Source organism: Macrobrachium nipponense, chromosome 2, assembly GCF_015104395.2.
Source record: "Macrobrachium nipponense isolate FS-2020 chromosome 2, ASM1510439v2, whole genome shotgun sequence".
Classification (NCBI taxonomy): domain Eukaryota; kingdom Metazoa; phylum Arthropoda; class Malacostraca; order Decapoda; family Palaemonidae; genus Macrobrachium; species Macrobrachium nipponense.
The window spans coordinates 119,136,062-119,159,874 of NC_087201.1; the positions used below are offsets into that span (position 1 = coordinate 119,136,062).

At 36.6% G+C, this 23,813-nt stretch overlaps 1 protein-coding gene across 2 annotated transcripts in view; it reads left to right on the forward strand.

The window, feature by feature from the left end:
• Positions 1-6,260: 6,260 nt before the first annotated feature.
• Positions 6,261-23,813, forward strand: part of LOC135220947 (mucin-2-like) — a 101,873-nt gene continuing 84,320 nt past the window's right edge. For both annotated transcript variants that reach the window (XM_064258602.1, XM_064258603.1), the window contains exon 1: positions 6,261-6,626. In XM_064258602.1, the coding sequence (XP_064114672.1) occupies positions 6,470-6,626 (157 nt within the window). In that variant the 5' untranslated portion in view covers positions 6,261-6,469. The remainder of the gene's footprint in view (positions 6,627-23,813) is intronic.

Here is a 23,813-nt window from a genome sequence, read left to right on the forward strand (position 1 = left end):
GTGGTATAAATGAAAATCTAAGAGTTTTGTATTGTAGTAACGCAAGTGATCAAGTAGATTTTGACATATTGTATAATCACATGAAACAGTTTGGCAACGTAGTTAGAATCTAGTTACGAATTGTTAAAAGTCGAATCTCTTATGAATGTCGCATTACTTTTTGCAAAGCTGAATATGCCTCCAAAGCTTTAGATAATATTGATGGTAAAAATATCATTGGTTCAGTTTGCCATGCAAATTAGTTTACCATAAACAATTTGGGTGAGGATACAGACTACATACCCAGCAAGTTTAAGTTTGGTGGCCAAAAACACCTGGCAAAAGATGACCCAAAATTGTTATGGCATGATCCCAACTACAAACAGGGCAAAGAAAACTTCCCCTGCAGCGTGCAAATATCTACAGAGGAAGGTTGGTGCCATTGTTAAAGGTAATATGAAAAGCTATGGTAAAGGAGTCTTGATCAAAGCAAACAATGACATTCAAATTAAGATGCTTTCAAAATTCCAACCAACTGAAGATGGAAATATTTTAGATCGAATTTTAATATTAAACGGGGTATTGTACATAGCAGAGATCTATATGAATTTGAAGACAAGGAAATAATTGAATATGCGTCCTGCGTATGTCGTTAAAGTTAGAAAATTGAAAGGCACTCGGGATGCCATTGAATTGACTTTCACCTGCTCTTGCTTACTGGAATGTATTGAGATAGACCACTCTCGGGTTTGGATTAAGCTATTTAAATATCGAACAACCCAGTGTTATAAATGCCTCGAATGTGGCCATGTATCAAACTCCTGTGTACTCTGGTGAACATGTAAAGGACAGCTGCAAGGCTGGTGAATATTGTCTCCACTGTGCTTGGCAATCATCCTCCCACTTGGAGGTGCTCTCCACAATATATTTTCCAACAAGAAATTGTAAACACTGCTCATAATAACTTTATCAGCATAGGAGAAGCCAGACGCTTGGTTTGAGGTGCTAACAAAAGTGCTGGATCCTCATTTGCTTCTACTGTTAAGGGAAATAATGCATTCCATCAGCCTGCTAAACCCATCATTAAAAATAATACACCCTCTCAGGATATTTCAACTTCTCTGGTAAGTAATGAACTTCCAACTAAAGTGATACAAGCTGTAAGTGATGAACCTCTCCCTGATCTGCAAGCAAATGCTGTCACAGAGTTGAGCTCAACTGTTAAGCCCAAAGAGAGAAAAAATCCAAAGGAAGTCAATAAATTTTATGACAGTTTTCAATAGCCCCCGAGGGCAGAAAAATGTAGAATATCCTCTCCTATAGAGTTTAAAACAAATTTCCAACAGATTCAATGTACTAGATGACCCCTTGAAGCCATATCAACCTCACAGCCATTGGAAAAGATTTTTCAGTCCTCCCCAGATTTAAGTATGACCGATCTCTCCCAATCCCCTCAATCATATTCAGAAACAGCTACTTCTGAAGTAAAGGGAAAACATACTGATTCTTTAAATATGATTAAAAGTTTAGATAAATTTAGTCTCAAACTGAACCAACAGGATGTGCAGGGAAAATTATCAAACACTCAATCATCTGATAAAAATAAGTCTCCCAGGCACCAGACTTTAGAGACTTCCAAAACTAGATCATTCCCCTGTGTGACTTCGAGAACCCAGCCAAAAAATGACTTGGCTGGGCATAAGAATCACAGTTAAAATTCCAATTTGATATCTTGCAATGGAATTGCAAAGGCCTTAGGATTCTTTCTGAAGAGTTAAAATTGCTATCATGATCCAGTTGTAGTTTGCCTTCAAGAAGCTTAAGTTAGGCAACTCATTATACAATCCAGGGCTAAACTATAAAATGTGTATGATGAACCCCAGAGATGGTGATCGAGCTCATGGGGGTGTTGCAATTATTGTTAAAAAGTCTGTGCAACATACAAGTGTTTCTTTAAACACAAATCTACAAGCAGTCACCATTCGAGCATTCTTTGAAAGAGAGATTCCTATTCCTCTATTTACCTCCCACCTAGGTCAGAGATTACTTTGAATGACATTCAAGCGCTAGCTAATCAACTACCTCCTCCTTTCTTACTAATGGGAGATTTTAATGTCCATAATAGTCTATGGGGAGGTGATACCTATGGTACCGTAGGTAGAACCATCGATGATTTTATCTTAAATAATGATCTCTTTACAATCATGGTTCAATGACGTTTCATAACATCTACGTCAATGTCTTTTCAGCCATAGATTCAAGCATTTGTTTGCCTGCAGTCCACTTGGACTTCAACTGGTCTGCAGATGAATTTTTGCACGGAAGTGATCACTTCCCCATACATTTAAAGTATGCTAGAAATGAAAGCGGATTGGGTGAAATATGAAGGAAGCTTTCAATTATATCAGGAAGCAGAGTCGTTTGAGGCACACTTAGATTCATATGATTACTGGATCTCAACTACATTCGATAATGCTGAGAAATAGATCCCAAAGACAAAGGGTAAACCAAGCAGGCCTGCAGTTCCCTGGTGGGACCAAGCCTGTGGCAGACTGCGAAGAATAGTGAGAAAATGCTATAGGCAAAACCCTCTGGAACAACTAAAATTATGTACCAACGGGCTTTAGCCAAACAACGAAAATATATTAGAAAAACCAAAAAGGAATCTTGGTTTCACTATATTAATGGTATTAATTCCAAAACGCCATAAAGATTAGTATGGAAAAAGATTAAAAAGCTAAGTGTGAAATTTGTTCCATCACCTGCTCCTACTTTAAAACAAGATTAGGTCATTGAGGTGGCCGAGTGGTTAAGCCGCTGGACTGCTAATCCAATAGGGTCTCCCTGCGTCCTACTCTAAAAATCATTGATATCCTTATTTCAAAACCAGTTGATGTGGCAGATAAATTTGGAGATCATTTTGCTAACATATCAAGTTCCAAAAACCACACACCACAGTTCAGTAAGATTCAAAATGCAAAGGTGTCAATGAGATCTAAGTGGCAAAACAATGAAGCATATAACGCTAAGTTCTCACTAAGGGAACTACGAGAAGCTCTCTCATCTTGTGAGTCAACAGCCCCTGGTGCAGATAACATTACATATAACATGATTACACATCTTCCGGAACATGGCAAAATATATCTCATGGAAATACTCAATAAGGTTTGGGAAACCGGCATAATTCCCCCATCTTCGAAGATAGCCACAGTAGTTCCAATCATAAAGCCAAACAAAGATTCATATCAGCCCACTACGTAGTTACAGGCCAGTTTCACTAACGAGCTATGTCTGAATTGTTTGAGACGATGGTGAACTCTCGTCTAATGTGGCCTTTGGAGAAAAACAGATTGTTATCTTCTGTTCAGTTCGGCTTTAGGAAGAATAGTTCTGCATTGGACCTTCATTGAGGCTATCAAATCAGATTCTGCGGGGATTTTCCAATCAATGCCAGACAATAGGTGTTTTCTTTTGATCTGGAGAAGGCCTGTGATACAACATGGCGATTTGGCATTGTTAAATGGCTCAATGAAATGGGAATCTGGGGCAATATGTTAAACTTCATCAAATCATTTTTAAGCGACATATATATTAGAGTAAGAGTTGGGAATAAGTTTCCTTCTCGTTATGAGATGGAAGAAGGTGTCCCACAAGGCAGCGTATTGAGTGTTACCTGCTTTCCCATTGCTATTGATAATATTGTGAAATCTGTTTCTGCTCAAGTTAGAGCTTCACTGTTTGTGGATGACTTGGCCATCTACGTCACCACGTACGACGCTGTATCAGCCTGCAACTACCTGCCAAAGACAATAAACGCCATCAGTAAATGGGCTGATGAACATGGTTTCCGGTTTTCTTCATCTAAAACTGTTGACTTAGTACCCTTTCCCTCAAAATCTAAACCATAAACTCACACACGGCCTTCCATCAGAAATGGGTACTATATCACTTTGAGTTTCCACTTCAGTTTAGAAGGGAATGAAGTTTAGTGTGTTTCCTCTTGCCTTGCCAGAACTTCAGTTATCTTCATTTTATAAACACAAATTTATGCTGACCCCAACCACTAAAAAGATAAATATTACAGTGAGAGATACAACTGTCGTGATAACTTCACACAGGCATTATTATCATGTTTATTTGAGGCTTGTTCTCTTCGCAGTATAACCAGAGAAGTGGTTCTGTTTATCGTGGTGTGCCGATCAATACGTTGATCGATAACTCTATACTGGAGTCTCAATGGGATGCTCATAATCGGAATAAAATTAAGCCTCCTGAGAAGGTAATGATGATTTCACATCACTTCCTGTGAAGTACTATGCTTTTGGAAAAAGGCTTCTATTCCCCATCCTTTCAACTTCAGAGTGGTCTAAGGCAGCTAAGAAAATAATTTCGTCTTCCTCAGTTTTTTGTTGGGAATTTGCCCATCTACAACATCCACCAAACTCATTCCTCGCTCTCGTACTGGTGAAACTGAAAATACTTTAGGCTGAGAAGACGCCTCATGCTGGTCCATAGAGCTTCTGACTGATACTTTTCAAGCGGAGTAAGGCTAACCTTGTTGATTCAGCTCAGAGAAATGTCTGTTGCAGGTATGGAGAAGATTGAGAAACACACTGTCTCCTATTTAGCTAGGTTACACCATTCTTATTTTATTCCACTTTATTGTCTCCATCCCAAAAATTTAATGAATATTTGTCAAGGGTCTTGAGAGTTGCTCTTTCACCGAACGAGCTTTTCTTCCGTTTTCTACCTCACCGTGGGTCACATTCTCAAAGGAAAGAGGACTTGCTGGATCTTAATATTAAACAAGGCAACTGCATGAATCAGATTTCTGCAGGTACTGATCTTTACCTCACACTTGCATACACAAATATATAAAATGGGACTTGCGGAACGTTGGTCACAATACTTACCCCGCCCGTGAGAGACCAGTGTTACTTGTTCGAGTGAGAACAGTCAAAGTACATTTCTTAAATCCCATTGGGAATCGGCTGAGATAACCAATAATTAGGTACTTTGTAGTTGTCAGCCATCGTGGATCATTCCAGGATTGCCAAGGGTGTGAAGCTAGAAGTCCCAAAATTCATGCTGAGAACCAGAAGTGTAGCTCATTACACAAGCACAGTATATAATATATATATATATATATATATATATATATATATATATATATATATATGTGTGTGTGTGTGTGTGTGTGTGTGTGTGTGTGTATGTATGTTGTTGTTTGTATGTATGTATGTATATAATCGCAAATATTAAGCCAGAAGTATAATTTAGTATCCAGTTCACTATACTTGCGAACCACTTATCAATTATAATTATAATTACAATTATAATTATAAATTGATAAGCAGTTCGTCCTGACACATTCGAACCTTTGCCTGGTTTAGACACAACGATAAATAGTGACTTGAACCATCTGGGTAGGTACAAATAATATATATATTATATATATATATCATATATTATATACATATATATATGTATATATACTTATATATATATATGAATTCCTTATCTCATCACCGTGATTTATATGCATGCATGTAGCACAAATGTCCATTAATATCCAATTCCCTCTACCTCGGAATTAATATATTTTCATGTATGTTAACCGAAGAGGAATTTTTTAGTTGACAGAGAAGTCAGGTCTTCAATGAGTTACCGTCTCGACCAAAGTTCTGATTTCTCTGTGCGCTTGTTCGAATACTCGAAAGGACAAAATTATCATCAACTGAAAAATTCCCCTTCGGTGAACATACATAAAAATATATTAATTCCGAGGTAGAGTGAATTGGATATTAAAGGATATATATATACATACATATATATATATATATATATATACTATATATATATATATATTAATATACAAATATATATATATATAATATATATCTAAACTATATATATACTATATCTATTTATCTGGATCCTATTAAGTATATAAAAAATATTTGTCTTAATAGGTTTCATTCTCTACCATTATATATATATATATATACTATATATATATATATTATGTAAATATATATTATATAATATATATGTTTTTAATGTAGCATTCTTGAAATGTGATAAATGTATTTAGTAATTTATGTCTATGTGAACTATTTTTATAGTATTAACTTCGAATAACTGGCAACTGTGGTAGTATAAAGCTGCCAGCGCGTCTTTTCTCAAAGCAGAAACTGCTGAGGTTGAAGGGGGAATTCCGTGCAGGGCAGGGTGGTGGCCGCTGGGGGAATTGTGGGTGGTTGGGAAGAGAGAGTGCGTAGCCGTCAGTCTGTCACAGAGATCAGTTGAAACCCAACCACCGGAGTGTATAGGTGAATGCGCTGTCTTATGTGACTAAGGAAATGAAGTGACAGGCTCCTAAAGTGGGCCTAAGTAATGGTGCCTTAAGAGACTGCAATACAACCCCGCTTAGGGATATATGTGATGATGATTGTTGTGTGATGACATATGCTTCTGTGGAGTGTTTTTCATGTGCGTGTTTGGTTATAATACCTCTCACATCAACTCTCAGGTGGAAAAGCAGAGGAGCAAAACCTTTGGGGTCATGGGGAAAGAGAGACGGTGGCCGAACGCCTGTCTCGGCGTTGCTGTTCTCTCCGTGATACACATCGTCTTCGCGCTCAACGGTAAGTGCAAAGGAGACGTTTCTCTCTTTATTGACCGATTTGTTAATCGAAAGACTCAGTGACGCAGCTCTTATTGTCTTAACGTTTTTGTAAATGAGGCAGTTTTTACTGTTTGCTTATGCTTTTATGTGCCGAGAAACCAATGCATGAGGAACCCGTGAAATGCCTAGAAATACTATTTTAGAAAGTATTAGTGATGTTGGGTTAATACCGATGGCAAATTAAGTCATTCGAGATTCTGTTAAGGTTTGATAGAGGGTTATGGAAATTTAGTCATTAAGAGACAATACATAAAACTACATTACTAAAGGAAACCTTGCGTAAGATGAGCTTAATCCAGAGCCGTATATAGCTTACTAAGCTTAGTCTTCCAGTGACTGGTGTCTTCAACTGTGAACGCTTTATTTGCATTTTTAAGGTTATTTGTCTGTTGACTATAGTTATTACTTGTTCTGCATATTTGTTTCTCTCTCTCTCTCTCTCTCTCTCTCTCTCTCTCTCTCTCTCTCTCTCTCTCTCTCTCTCTCTCTCTCTCTCTCTCTCTCTCTCTCTCTCTCTCTCTCCAGTAACGGATGCATACATTTATAATGTATATATTGAAGGAGTAATGTTGATGAGGGCTTAGTTGCGGTGAACAATATGGTCGATAGACTATTTATATAGATATAAATTTACTGATGCTTCGCTCTTGATTCTAATACATTACTGTGAAAGGATGAATGTGGCAGCGACTGAAGCCACTTTTCTATGTTAAGCAGCAGCTGAATCCTGAAAAAACATTGCAAATTCATATTAGGTTTATAATTACTATATATCTAAATAAATATTGTATTAGTTTTTTTGCGTGAACTTGAGTTTGCGGTTCGTACAAAGTGGGCTCTTAGCTTTTTTTAAAGGTTCATTGTGTTAATAATTGTCTGTAGAACCCAATTTTGTGTGTATACACTGTTTTCATTTACACAACACCCATTCAATTTTCCACTGCTGAAGTGATACCTATTTACATGTGCATTGAAATCCCCTCTCTCTCTCTCTCTCTCTCTCTCTCTCCTTCACACACACACACACACACACACACGCGCGCGCGCACACTATGTACAAGCATACACACACTCCCCCCAAAGCGCGCGCGCACACACTTACACACACACTTCTTATTCCGCAGCAGCAGATGGTTGATCGTTGGATCCACCGCTGGACCTCTCGTCTTAACTACAAACATATTTAGGTCGAGAAAACCCTCGTCAGTTGTGCGGGTGTGTTGGAAAAAGTGCGCCCAGTCCATGTGAACACTAGCCTACGCTGGTGATTAGTATAATTCTTCTATTTTGCTACGTAAGCGTGCATGTGTTTGATTATGACCTATGTGGCCACGTGTTTGATTGTTGATATGTTAATTGCTGACAGGAGTTACTTGTACATTTCTGTGCACTCATGATGGATATCCATATGATGTTATCCATGGCTATGTTTTTTTTCTCTTTTATTTTTATTCAATAAAGGTATAGATAAAACAACATTTTCACGGAAATGTTTTTCTCAATCTTTTAGCAACACAGCTTTTCATATACATTGGTGATGGATTTCGCCTTTTTTTATTTTGTTCTTTATTTTCCATCTTCAGTCGTAGTGTTCCAGTTATTCAATTTTTTATTTAATCAAATAAACTCATAACCTTGAATACTATTTATCTTTGTTTTTTCTTAATTTTCAACTCAATATCCCTCTTAGTATCTCAAAACTGCACTTTTCTTGTGGCCCATGCATTCTTTCTGCTTTGTCCATCAAGCATTTGCTCTCATCTCCTTAGCTCATTCCACAGTTTCTCTTCAGTGTGCCATGATAATGTTGTTATGGGTCGTGTTCGACCACCTGCGATCTTCCTTGTAGTCTCCATGTCATAAATTTACCCAATTTTCCTTGTTCGTTTTCTATTTTCTTCTCGTAACTTTTCGTGATTATGGTCATCTTGACTTTTTTCATTTAACTGTTTGTAATATTCTTTCATCCCGATGTCTTTTATCCCATGTCTTGTCACTAAATAGTGACGGGTTTAGTAAATAGTTCATTCCCATTTCCTTCAGTGTGCTGTCCTCCCACCTTTAATTTCTTTCAATAATGATCGGAGAAAAGGTTTCTTGAACTTATCAAGCCATTGTTCGCCTCGTTTATTGTAATTGTAGAACGAAACCCTCGGCATTATATTATGTGATATTAATGACAATATTCTGCAAAACGCGCGTACACACACATGCGCACATAGGCTCTCTGTCTCTCTCGTCGTTGCAACACCAGCAAGAACTAATTAATAATCTCTCTCTCTCTCTCTCCTCTCTCTCTCTCTCTCTCTCTCTCTCTCTATATATATATATATATATATATATATATATATATATATATATATATATATAATTCGCTGATATTATGTAAAATGCATAGTTTTAGTAGATATTCGTAAGGAAGGAGAGATACGTATGTACCAACAATTTTTAAGAAAACAACATTTTTTACTTACTGGAATTTCCCTTCGCGTCTTGTCAACTTTCACTGCCCTTATTGTTCTCTGTCTTTGGCGGTTTCTTAGCAATATATATATACATATATATAAATATATATATATATATATATATATATAATATATATATATATATATATATATAACTTGATTACGAAATGGTAAAACATGATGCTATTGTATAAATAAAGGTAATGCCACATATATATATATATATATATATATATATATATATATATATATATATATATATATAATGAGAATTATTTTTCATATACATTTTTTTTATAGTCTTTGCAGGTATTTTCAGTATTTGTATGGAATTCTACATTTCTGACCCAATGCTCTGATGTTCAAAACTTCATTTGGCATTACTGTTCTCCTTAATCAACTTGAAAGTTCAACTGCCGTGTGTGAGTAGTTAACGGCGCAAACCTGCTCCTTGGCTTGTTTCACTGCTTCCTCGTTTTCTTTCTTTTCATTTACGCTCTTTTTTTCCCCCCAATTTTTCATATGGGTTCGTCCCAGGTTTCCAATGTTCTTCATATTCAGTATAGAAATGTTCATTCTTCTTCTGTCACCTTTTAGCATCAGTTGATGTATGAATTGGAGCTTAGGAATTTGTCTCATTGTATTCAAGGATAAGTTTTCGACCCATTTTTATATTGGCTCTTCATTTCAGTTTTGCAAGTTTGCTTGAGGAAAGCAAAAAACGATCTAGCCATAGTATTGATGATCGGATTCACTGACTATTTTGTGATTGCTCATTTTATCCAGGTTATGATTTTTTTTTTAATAGAATAATTGGCCTCTCTTGATGTCAGCCCTTTAAGCCTTCACTTGACTTTATCAGGACCAGTTTTATTTTTCCCTTATCCAGCTTACTGGTATTTACACCACAATAATGAACAGAATATTCGGTACAATATAAGAACACACAGTCAGATATATTCAGTTGAGGTCCCACATGATATGTCCCACATAATATATACATAGGATTTCACCTATAGTACTGGGTTATAACTTACAATTGACCTGCTTCATTTTCTTTCATCGGAGACTTCCTGTTGGTAATTGTTATTCCATCTATCAAGCAGCCGAGAGCTTTCGAATGACTGTTCCGTGAACCCTCCTCTTTGGACTGATGCATATCTGGGCCCTCTTTCTTCTTTTATTTATTTTTTTACTGTTTGCCTTGCATACGATTATTATTATTATTATTTTGGACTGAAGATGAACACAGGGAAGGGTTCGAAAGCTTTGTAAAGTGTTTTTAGATTATACAAGAACTCTTAACCATTTTTATTATTGTGGACCCCTTGAACAATATACATACTCTCGGGATAGAGTTTTTCCCAACCAAAATTATTATTATTATTATTATTATTATTATTATTATTATTATTATTATTGTTGTTTCAAACAGTCGGTTATGGGCGAGATGAGAACTTCGTCAAATTAAGCGGATTGTTTTTTCTATAGTGTTGTCATCTCTCTCTCTCTCTCTCTCTCTCTCTCTCTCTCTCTCTCTCTCTTCATGCATTTATGCGGCGAACTTTCTCCTCCACGCACACTTTCCAATCCATCCATTGGTCTTTTTGATAAGGTCCAGGTAAGCGTTCAGTTCACGCTTTGTCGTACCGCCAGGTTTTATCTTTGAAATGCCAGAGAATCTGCCTTCACAGTATCAGAAAAGCATCGGGTCCTCTTATTATTCCACAATTTCTGCCTGATTTTGCAGAATTGTAAACCGTTACTAGCTTCCAAAGAGTTTCTGTATGAGGTAGCAGTATAGAAATAATTAAAGAACAGTAGTCTGTGCTGTAGCACATATTTATTTCGCTACTATTGTTTTTGACACCCTACTCGTAAATATAAAACAGTTATAAAAGTAGGTAATCAATATGTCATTGATTCCGTAGCCAGCAATATTCTACACGTAGCGTGACACATGGTAAGGTTGATTTTCGTATGATATAACCTTAGCAGCAGTGTCGCTTCCTTCCCTTTAGAGAATTCCCACAATGCGCTGCCGGACCCATTTCTGTATCGATCGTACGACACGTTGGACTGTCTATAGTTTAACGATATATTGGAAAAAAATAAAACGTTAACTTTACTTCACTAGGCTTCTGCACTTCAGTAAGCCTGAAAGGTTTCAGACTTACATTTACAAAGGCAGCTGCAACGCAGCTTCACGCCTCGTACATCTGGCAGGTGTGTAAAGAGCATTGTCCTGAGGCAACCAAACTCAACCGTGATCTAGCACCTGACACTCATCGACTCACTTTTTCCGTTTTTATTTTTAATATCTATAATGAAGATTGGCGAAGATTCTACTGACTTAGCTATAATGTTGTGATGACGACTTACTTTTAAATTTATAATTTATTAAAGTATAAATTTTTACTCACAGTATGTGATATTATATTTGATCTTGATAATCAATCATTGTTTATATCTGTACTTCACACACACACACCAATATTTTGGATTAGTTCAGGCCCAAAGCGATTTTGCCATAGAATTTTCATGTAAATTTGTTACTAAACCTGACGGCAGATCGAAGTGCATGCATTTACCACCGGCGAGAATCAGTGGGTTTCACAGTTGCCCATAGGTAAGTAACCACATATGGAAATGTCTTTAACGGTAGTATGAAATGCTTGTCTTCTGTCTGTCCCTCACATTGGAGAATTCTGGTCTTATGGTCGATCATTCCAGGTATTATTTTTATTAGTCCGTCAGTTGAATGTTCACTAAGAAATAGTAGACGGAACCTTTCGTCCATGGCCGATCTCCTTAGAATGTTTCAATAAATATCTTGCTCTTGAAAACATATATCATCTAGTGAGACAGATATGACTGAATGCCAGGGACAGGAAAGATTGGTTACTGCCTCTAGTATTTGCTTAATTTCAGTATTTTGACAAGTCATATTTCAAGGAAAAGGACCGGAAGCAGAAGTGTACAAGCTTCCTTCCTTGTAACTGTGCAAATTACCCATATATTTAACGCCAAGTTTCGTTCTTCTTACAAAGAGACAATCGAGTATTACTGTGGTTGTGGCGTCCGGAAGAGACTAAATCCAGGACCTAAGATTTTACTACCAATATTTTCTCTCTCTGCCAAGTGTTATCTGTTTCTGCTGATGAGTGGTAAAAGAGTAGACTGCATAATTCTCAGTGGAATCATAGTAATAGTATTAGTAGTAGTATCTTTGTTCCTGTATTATTTATATATATTTTGTTGAGATGTTCCATTACCAGCAATACTCGGTAGTTTTCATTTTTCTTTTCCATTCCTCCCCTGCTTCTGAAACATCCAATTCATTTATCCTGTAGTACGGCGTTTAATCCTATATCATCCTTTTCCGCATAAAATGTTCTTTTTTAAGAAAATCAGCAGATTAATTTACACGCTTACTTGTGTTGATGTTCAAAACGCTATCCTTAATTATATGGTATTGTATATGTTAACGTATGTTGTTCCACAGAAACTTGGAATTTCGTGTCTTCCCCTTGCATATAAAAAAGGAGTCATTGCTTAATAATCAAACAGCGAACCAATCCCGTTACAGCCAAGTCTCTTTTCATTCGAGACGCGTCAATTATATATTCTACTTCAGGAAAAGCAGGGCACTTTGCCGCTTTCCTGTCCTCTGCAGCCATGTGACTGACTCACCGCTTCATTTTATTCTACTGCCTCTCGTAACAGTTATCCACAGGAGCCTGTCTCCGCCACTTATTTTGCTCGCTCTCAGTCCCAGAGGCCCTTTATTCCTCACACCGTTGGACTGTGGAACAGCCTTCCAGAAGTTGTCGTGCAATTGAAACAAACGAAGTTCAAGCGAAAGATGTAATGCATTACTACCTCAACACTATTCTCCTTGCATTTTAATAAATTTTTATTTATTATTTATTTTAATTTTTTTTAATAAGTGGGATCTCTTCTTTATGTTTTTCCGTTTACCGCCTCTTACTTCTTCCTAATGAGCTCCATATTCTTTGGAAGTTTGAATTTCAAGTCAATGTCTCGTGAAGGCTTGTTTCATATTAATAGGTTTCATCTTCTGAATAAAAATAATATAATAATAGGGAACTTTCTGTTTATCATAGTTGCTTTCTTTTTGCCCTCATCAATATTTGGCTGGATTTTGTTTTATTTTAGGGTTATACCTTCATTACAACATACCCTCATGAGTTGTTATTAATGTTTTGTTTTATATCAACCTCAGATGCTTTAATATCCATTGACCCCTTTTTATCTTAACCCACAGACATGCACTTACTTCTTTACCCTTTCTCTGTCTTCCGAAAGAAGCAACGATGGAGGCATCTTGCAACAGACCGGTCCTATTTTGTAAGCTCTAAACAGATTCCCCTATAGTCTCCATATTTACAGAACCTCTTCTCACTTGGTGCCATTGCTGTGCATCTACAGGTAGTGTTGTTTATCACTGACACCTTGATAAGAGAAGAAAAAGAGACTTTCTCCTCTTCTGCCGAGTCTCTCTTACGGCGGCAGTGTCGTAACTTGTACTGTTCATGATGTACACAGATGATTGTAACGCGAGGCACGTCCGTCACTTCCTCAGGAGCTGAGCCCCACTTTTCCTCGTTTTCTGATGGCTTGGCTAGAGATGGTATAATTGAATTGCCCTTCCTACTACTGGGTTCTTCATAAATGTAGACTCCTTGATAATGAAACCACCAAAGCTTTCGCCTCATCATGCAGTTCGCTGTCAATTGCAGTTTATAATACCAGAAATTCTTGACGTGAGCGAAGACGTAATCGTGTTGGAAAAAATGACATTGAATGCTTTTAGGAATCCTGTTTATTACGATATATTATGTGGACAAGAACAATAAAACAACATAAAATGCAGTATCATAAACAGAGTCAACACTGGTTAATATACAAGCTAGGATGTATAAGAAGGAATATGGAGGTAATGCAATCATTCTGAGACTGATATCTGCAGTCTCAAAAATTTATCTCAGTAGATATTTTGTAACTTAGTCTGACATGGGAAGAGGCAGTCTAGTGAAGTGTACGTAATTCATGTATGGATGTATTACATACGTAACCCAATAGACAAGAGTGCCCGGGCAGGAAATTTTAATACGAACGAGTAATTTTCTGACACAGAGTATGCAAACGGAGATTTTCGTTTTGTTTTCGTTTCACAGAAGAATCAGGCATCCTGCAGTTACAGTTTATCAGTGGGTCTCTTGTCTTCTCTTCTTCTTCTCTTAGTCGGTGTCGTGGTTTTTAATGAGCCTTTTTCAGATGGTTCTAACACCTGTAGAGTGGCTCATTTCTTAACTGGTTTGGCAAAACAAGCGGATGTCTTTCCTGGCTAATTTTGTTTTTAATTTGATGAGGCTCTATTTTATAGGGTTTGATATCACAGTTTAGACCAAAAAATACTTCTTTAGGGCCCAGCTGGTGAGAACTAAGTCAGTAGTAGTTAACAACTGTTCCCAGACACTGTGGAGGAGACCACATGATTGGCTGTATCAACACGGTCTCTCTTCTGGGGACTTTTCTTGCTTACTAAGGTTATAGTTAGTCTCGAAAATTCCTCGACATGAGAAAAATCTGCTCCGAAATCTGAAGCTTTAGGACGGAACGGGACGGTAATTGTGGGAATACATTCAGAAAGCGAAATCCTGTCTCCCTGCCTCACCAGGCGTCCTCTTCTGGCTGCAGGTGTTGTACTAACATAAGAAACAAGGATGCCTGTTGTGTGTGTGTGTGTGCGTATGTATATATATATACGTATATATATGTGTGTGTGTGTGAGTCCATATGTTTTTGCTTGTTTAGAATTATTATAATTTCTGAATAATAATTCCACATATTTCATAATAAATTGAAATTAAAAAGAATATGAAATATCTAATATTACTATAACGTCTCAAGAGAAGGAGAAAGCCTGTATATATATATATATATATATATATATATATATATATATATATATATATATATATATATGTATATATATATATGTTATAGATATATATTATATATATATATATATATATATATATATATATATATATATATATATATATATATATATATATATATTTCTAGCAGTAAAAAACATTTTCAGTTAACATGACAGTGGTCATGTTAACATATGATTTAATTGCCACGGCTTTTTCTATTTAAAATTCAATAGAAAAAGTGAAGGCATCTGATATGCGAGAGTCATAAAATACATTGTATTATATATCTCACATCAACATGACAAAAATAATGTGACCTATATTCCTCAAGATGGTGTTCCTAATTATGAAGTCTTAAGTGTGCAGATTCCGCTCAATTAAGTATTTCACTGGTGACATAAGATAAATGCGAAAAATGAAATAAGCCTTAAAGGAGTATTAAGATCACTCGACTGCCTGAATCCCATCGTGACCGCGCGCGCATGAGCCCTTAACTCGTTGTAGCATGGGTTATGGCACATAGAAAATAATAAAAAAAAATTATTTAAAAAGCATGATATTTAGTTACATTGTATTCATACAGGTACAGATACGTGAAAAATGTTTTTCAGTGTTATGTACCTCATTTATAGATTATTACATATATAGATGATACTAGAATACATACAAATACTTGCAAATCGACATATATATATATGATATATATATATATATATATATATATACATATCTATTATACATATTTTATATATATATCTATATATATATATATATATATATATTGTATATTATATAGATAAATATATATATATTTTATATATAAATATATATATATATATACATATAATATATATATATATATATATATAATATAAGAGATGTGTATTTCTGGTTATAGAAGTTCACTCTCGACGGGATTCGAAAGTCACGTAAAGCTCTTGGTCCCGTTGCGGAATAACCACTGGTTCCATGCAACGTAAAAAAAAAAAAAAACACCTTAAAAAAAAGCAATATATATATACAAATATGTATATTGTATTTGTGTACACACGCATGTTTCCCTGATAAGTGATGACTTTATTTGTTGTCCTTTATGGAGTATTGAATTTTGGGAAGTTTAGATAAGGACCCATTTTGCAGAAAACGTCCACGACATTGGTTCCGTCATACAGCTGCACGGAAGGCTCATCAGCAGCACACTGACTCCCTTCACGTGCACTTGCATATGGCTTGGATATCGAGACGCGATCCAATCACTCAACCAGATTTCCTGGTCCCTTTCTCCCTTCCTGGTGCTCTCCAATCCTTTTATGTAACCTCTTCACTTCACAGAACTCTGATTGACATTTTTACATTCGCTGGCCATTTCCACCTTTGGACTTATCTCTTCACCATTTTAACCTTTCTTCTCAATATACGACGCAAATCATTTAATAGTTTTTTCACTCGTTTGCATTCTCCAATCTCACTTAATTTTCCATAAAGGAGAATTGGCTTGACAGTCACAGTATACTGTGCATTCAATAAAAAAAAACATCCATTTAAACTCCTATTCTCTTTCATACCCTTTGCAACCTTCCTAGCATCGTTCATTCACTTCTTCTGTCATCTTAAATTCATCTCGTACATTTACTCCCAAATGCCTTACAAACGAAAAGCTTCCATTCGTTCGCTATCTATACTGACAGTTATTTTTTCATTTCATTTTCCTCCATTTTCTCATATGATCACTGTTGTTTAATGCTAATATACACTTCCATTGTCCCCACTTGCTGAGATTTTAAAATTATTTCATCAGTCTCTGAAACTTAACTTTACTATCACCAGTGACCTCTTGACCATTCTTAAGAAGAATAAAGATAACACACCCTTTGTCTTATATCAGTCTTTTATATCATATTATTGTTGTACCTCTGCCACATTTTTTCTTTCAGTTCGTTTCTTACCAATAGCTGTGATTCCATACTCAGAACAATTATAGAAACCCTGCCTCCCGTAGAGGGAATCGAACCTCGTATGGTGAGATTGGATTAGGTTAACTCAGAGCATTTTTGAATTTTTTTTCACACTTTTCAACTGTAATTTGGGATCAGAGGTGTCACCAAACGTTCCTTCCCTCTCCCCTCTGCCTTGCGCCCTTTCTCTCCTACCACGGTTAATCGCGTTTGCCATTATTGACTGACCAGTGGTCGGTCGTTGTAGACGAAGAAACTCTAGGGCGGTGGTTTAGGAGAAATTCTCTTTGGTCACTGGTCTCCTGGGGTCCAGACCACACTATATATTTCCTCGGTGTTTCACCGACATGATTCTCCGTACCACGATGTCACAGTCACTTCTATTGTGGACGCTGCTTTGCACCTCCCGTCCCGTCTGTTCTCTCGTCTTTCATCTTCCCTTGTTTCCTATTGTGGGCCCTCCTTTTCTCTAGTCTTCCATTCTTTTCCTACCCGTCTTTCCTTCTTCCCACACGCGTCTTTCCGTATTCAGCTCGTCTTCTCTACTTGCTTCACTCTGCTGTACAAGAAAATGAGGCAAAAGGCGCAGCCAACACTGCGAAAAAGGTGTCACTCGCCAGCATATTGTTTATTTGTCATAGCTCGAGGCCTTTTGATTTCCTCTGGTTCTTTTATGTGTGAGATTTTCTATTTTCAATTTTTACATTTTCATCGTGCTGTCATCATTTTTTTTTTTTTTGCTACCAGACTTTCTCCCCATATATGTAAGTTGTTCATTTGCAGTATTGACAAAATTAAAAGCTAACAATTTGCGATGGATGAGTAAAGAATACAACGTATTTTAAAAAAAAAAAATTCTATATATATCTTAAGGTTTCACAGTAGTGATGATACAAGACAGGAAAAATGGGCAAAATTGTTTAACTTATGTTCTACAATTTTGAATGAAATGAAGGTTTGATAAAGGTAAGAGAACTCTCCAGTACGATCCGGACGAATGCAAGAATACTACAGCTCACTAAAGGTAAAATTTGGGTCTAAAGTAAGTGAAGAGACGGCTAACTGAGGGGTGAAAAGTAGACACGGTTACAAGTAGACAAGTCTAAAAGCGGAAAGTGGAACAAAGAGTTCGTGTAAAGAGTGTTGTAGTCCTCCACTTGCCGCCATCTGGTGAACCTTGCAATTTCCCCTATTATATAATTTTCAGCTTGTGTCTTTGCGATCTCTCTCTCTCTCTCTCTCTCTCTCTCTCTCTCTCTCTCTCTCTCTCCCCAAAGTATTTCCATATTTCCTAAAGCCGTGACGAGGTGTGCAGTGATTGTTCAGAAGTTTCAATGGGTAATCTTTTTATGGTAGGAACTGATGATAGTCAAAGAATCATTTTTTTGTATTTTTGTAAAGGAATGTTATTTTACGGGCTCTAATGTGATACAGTTGTAGGAAATCGTAATCCATTTTCATTCTGAGCAAGTCGCTCTTCAAACGTTGGTGAATTTGTGTAATGAAAGAAAAAAAATTCCTTTTAATTTGCATTTTTTTTAACAAATCCTTAATCATCAGACATACGAGTTCATATACTACTTTTAAGACTTGCGGAGTTTCTGGTTATTCTCAAAATATAGTTGCTTTGTATTAGCGATCTTTGGAGGAAATTGTGTCTTCGTCAGTTTTCTATGATCCCATGAAATGTGAAACGATCTAATTACTTAAATACCTCTCTGAAACGGTCGTGCCCTTGATATGACACGGCTACCAATCACAAACTAATTGTTTATGGAGAGTTGTCTGGTGTTATAACCTCGTAGGTCATTGACGTCACTGTATTCCAGTGTTTACTGGGGACTCGACCAGAGGCAAATGGTACTATAAGTCTTACATCTCATCAAACGAGGACCTACTCACAGATGGATCCTGCATCGAACGTTCTCTTCTTCCGCCATGCCGCCTCCATCGTTTGTCAGCATACATATGAGGTGCTATTTGAAGACTTCTCGTATTTACTTAACAGTCATTTACTGTATAACGGTGACACTGAGTGCCAGACTCTACGTCACTGGGGCGAATGACTGATATGCTTGATCCTTCTTTGGGACTGCTTGATAAGAATATTTCTCAGCTAACATGACGGCTGTCGGTCGCCGTTACTGTAAAGCGTCTTTCATTGTCGTGTGTATTTGCGTTTGCATGCACGTGTGTAAACAGACTATATATGTGTATACGTTCGTCCATCTGCTTTCTAATATGTGTTTATTTCTTGAGTTGGGTAGGTCTGCTTGCTTTAGATATGAAATATCCATTTCATTATGGACATTGAGGTACGTACATGCTTGTGTAATTATTTACACAGTAGACGCTTGCGCATTCATTTACTCGATAGCGTATCCAACGAATTGTTTATTTAGTTATGTATACATGTCTTGGAACTTACAGCAGACGTAAGATTCGGTGCGTTTGGATGGCAAGAGAAGCTGACGAAGCAAAAGGGGAAAAAAATCATACTTAGCCTCGTTTGCTGAGAAGAAATGAACATCTGAGTTCATGAAGCGACAGCCAAACGTATATGTGTCTATCTATATCTATCTATCTATCTACATACATACACACACACACACACACACACACACATATATATATATATATATATATATATATATATATATATATATATATATATATATATATATATAGACAATGAATTTTTTTGTTTTTTCTCTCAGTATTTTGCTTGCCTGCGAGATAATCAAGCTTAATTCAGAAAAGACAGCCCTCGAAGCATTCAACCATAGCTTGCTGTAAGAGGAAGTATTTTAATGTCAGAAATCAGTATTTGAAAGCAAGAGAAGAACGCCCTCATGTTCTGGCATAAAACCATCACCCTAATAATTTTAATAGCGGTGCAGCTTTTATTATTGTTTTTAGTTTCCTGTAAAAGAAACCCACTGAGATGGCTTTGTCTGTCCGTTCGCACTTATTCTGTCCGCCCTCAGATGTTAAAAACTACTGAGGCTAGAAGACTCCAAATTGTTATGTTGATCATCCATCCTCCAATCATCAAACATCCAAATTGCAGCCCTCTAGCCTCAGTAGTTTTTATTTAATTTAAGGTTAAAGTCAGCCATAATTGTGCGTATGGAAACGATATAGGACAGGCCACCACCGGGCCGTGGTTAAAGTTAAACGGGCCGCGGGTCTTACAGCCTCATACCGAGACCACCGAAAATAGATCTATGTTCGGTAACCTTTGATTATACGCTGTACATAAAAACTCGATTGTACCGAAAAGACTTCAGCGTAATTTTTTTTTTAAAAACTTCTTATTGTGAAGACCCACCCATTTTACAATTGGTCTATTGGTCTATTTAAAGGAGTGCCATCACTGCCGTCATGGCAGCCAAACCTCGTAACCTCATGACCTAGTGGAGGAGTAGGAGGGCGTTGAGTTTGTTGGTATATAAGAGCGTAACGAGTTATTAAGATGCCATTTAAAACATTACCGAGAAGAATGGGAACAATATGATAATTAGTTCAATAAGGTACCTCTTTTTCTCCATCCAAAGTACGAAGTGGATCGCCCTATTTTGTGGGTGTGGTAATAAGTCATTTGCAAGAGCTGTTCGAATTAGCTGGTGTGGACAAAAATGCTGGTAAGAAATTTAAAGAGGGCGTAGAACATTTGTTCTATTACAGCGTAAATAATTGCACAAAATTAATTCTTTGAAATACCAGCTGTTCATCTGGTAGGATTTATATTGATACCCAAAGTAAATGAATTAGATATTTGGTGAAAACACAGGTGAATAAAAGTCTGTATGGCAACACACAGGCTGCCCAGACAGTCTTCGTTATTGCACACTGGGAAAAGGCGAACTTTCTTGAGAAAACAAAACCTAAATAACAGAATATTTAGAATTTCAGGATCGTACAAAGATTCACTCACAGAATCCCACTCACCAAGAAGACATAAGGAAGGCATTCAGTAGATAAAAGATGCTGCCGAGGAGAGGAACTACTTGCGCTGTTCAGGTATAAGTTCGCGTAATAGAATTGCGTCCGATGTGGAAAACTTTATGTATTTTTCATTTGAATTTAGCATGATGAATGTCGTTTTTTTTCAGTTATACTTCATTTTTGCTATGGTTATGGGTCTTTACTGTTTTGATAATTCAATAACATGGGGCATTCTTTATTTCTTGCAGTTGTTTCATATTCATTTCCCTTCCTTCTATGGGTTTCTTCAAGTTCCTCATTGGACGAGTGGGTTGCGCACCCACCTATCACTTTGGTAGCCGCTCATGCCAATGCGGAACCAGAGGGATTGATTCCTAGTGATTAAAAATTCATTTCTCGATATAATGTGGTTCGTATCCCACAATAAGCTGTAGGTTCCGATGCTGAGTAACCAATTGGTTAGTAGCCACGTAAAAAAAAAATTCATCCTTCGGGCCAGCCCTGGGAGAGCTGTCAATCAGCTTAGTGGTCTGGTTAAACTAAGGTATATACTTAATGATTTCTTTAATTTCATTGCATGATGTCGTTTTTCATGTCTTCCATTTATAAGTAGGCTTAGAATATCAATATCCAATTCTGATGCTCTAACCTGTGATGTATTTAAAAAATGTGAAAAGAATTGAAACTCAACCGCCCTCTCTCTCTCTCTCTCTCTCTCTCTCTCTCTCTCTCTCTCTCTCTCTCTCTCTCTCTCTCTGTGGAGTAATGAGCATTGCAATTTAGACTGGATTGCCCGCAAGTGTTTAGAAAACTGCTTCGCCCAACGGGAAAGTGATTAGGAAAACTTATTAGCTTCCTTTCATTGCGGGTATTTTAAGTCTTTATGATGATTTACAAGTTTTCAGGCATTTATGATAGATAAATGCATTTTCCGTCGTTTTCTTTTCGTAGGGTGTTTGTTATATTCAAACTAGTTTTTAGTTCTTGTACTACGCTACTGAATTAAAGGATGCTGCTAAAGATTGGGGAATAGGAAAGATAGTAAATTTAATTAGTTTAATAAAGGTCATTATCTAGAAACCAAGGATAGTATTGTACAAAAATGAAGTGCGAGAGGAGGTGGTACTATACCTAGTCTGGCCTCCCCGTTGTAACCAATATAAAGGTACCCAATATATAACGTTTATAGGACAAAATCGCCAACTTATAGATGTGGGTTGCTTATGAAGGCATATTTCAGCTTCTAGAGCGGCTATTCTTTGACAGAGACAACATTGCAATGGGTATTAACGTGGAAGAAGCACTCGCGGACGAACCCGTGAAGATAAGTTCACTAATAATCTATCCTTGCGGTTTTTTTGTAGACGGCCTTTTCTCGTATGCTCTTGGATACACTTTGAATTTCCTAGGAGAATTTGTTCGGGACAATTAGTAGCAAGGGAGCCAAAATGAACAAATTTAAAATACTCCATGAAATCATTTCGATTTGATAAATAAATAAAGCGGGATCACTGGACCTTACGTTGTATACATTGCCTTTGAACGTCGAGGCAATGTGGGTGTTCCTCCCAGTTCAGAAGAATAGATACTTGAGATGGGTTATGACACTCTTGTACTTTTGGTGCATTTCACTTGCACTAATGGTTCGTCGTGTCTCGCTGAGTTCCACTGCCACTCGCAACAGACACCAGAGATCTGTTACAAGGTTTAGTGATGCTTGTACTGTAATTTTTTTCCCTGTGCTTTTACTTTTAATAGGGACGATAACACGTGCTACTTTGCTTCTCTTTTGTTAATGGGGGTTGAGTACCCCTCCTCCCACTCCCTGAATACGGGAAGTTAGCTTCTCAACCGTGATCGTTTTTCCTTAGACTTATGAGAAAAGAAACACTGGTTTCTGCAATGGGATTTCTCCATGCTCTCGGCTTTCCCCACGGCAGACCTTTGGTACAAATTCGTGTTGTTAATCCCAGACTGCAGAATTCTCTGGGCACTCATAGGATAACTGGTCTCATTAATGACCTCGTCTGTTACTGGCATCCCTGGATTTAAAAGAAAAAAAGAAGAAAGCCAGAGTACCTGACATGAATATCGCTGCCACCACCTTGCCGCCAAAATTTAAGGTTACAAGTAAAATGAACGTTTAGGGGCTTTTAGAAAAGAGTCCGCATAGCGCAAGACCACCTAATTGTGATTCCAAAAACTGAATAGATAGTAAGCTCGAGGGCTGCAAACATTTGCCCGCCCACCCCTGCATGAAAAATAATGACAAAATAATAATATTGAAGATTTATATAATAATAACAAATGAGAGATATAAAAATGAGAAAAAATAAAAAATCTATTATAGAAATAATAAATTTTTTGGAAAAGAATAAAAATAACAATAATGTTTAATGATGATGATCGTAGATTTTGTATAGAACAGGCGAATGCTTCATATTTTTTACTTAAATATTATATGTATATACATATGTGTGTGTATGTATGTACGTATAATATGAAAATTGGTGGCCGTCACCCACCCCCATGAAATTTTTCTGGATCGGCAAGTGGCTGCAAACTTTCATTTTATTATCGACAAGTTTTTTTTATTAGCAATTATTATTATTATATAAGATATATTTTTGAATAAAAGGAAAATTCGGAAACTTTATTATACACACACACACACACACACACATATATATATATATATATATATATATATATACTATATATATATATATATATATATATATATATATATATATATATATAATATGTATAATTATAAGGTAAATCCAAAGGATGGACACGCTAAAACACG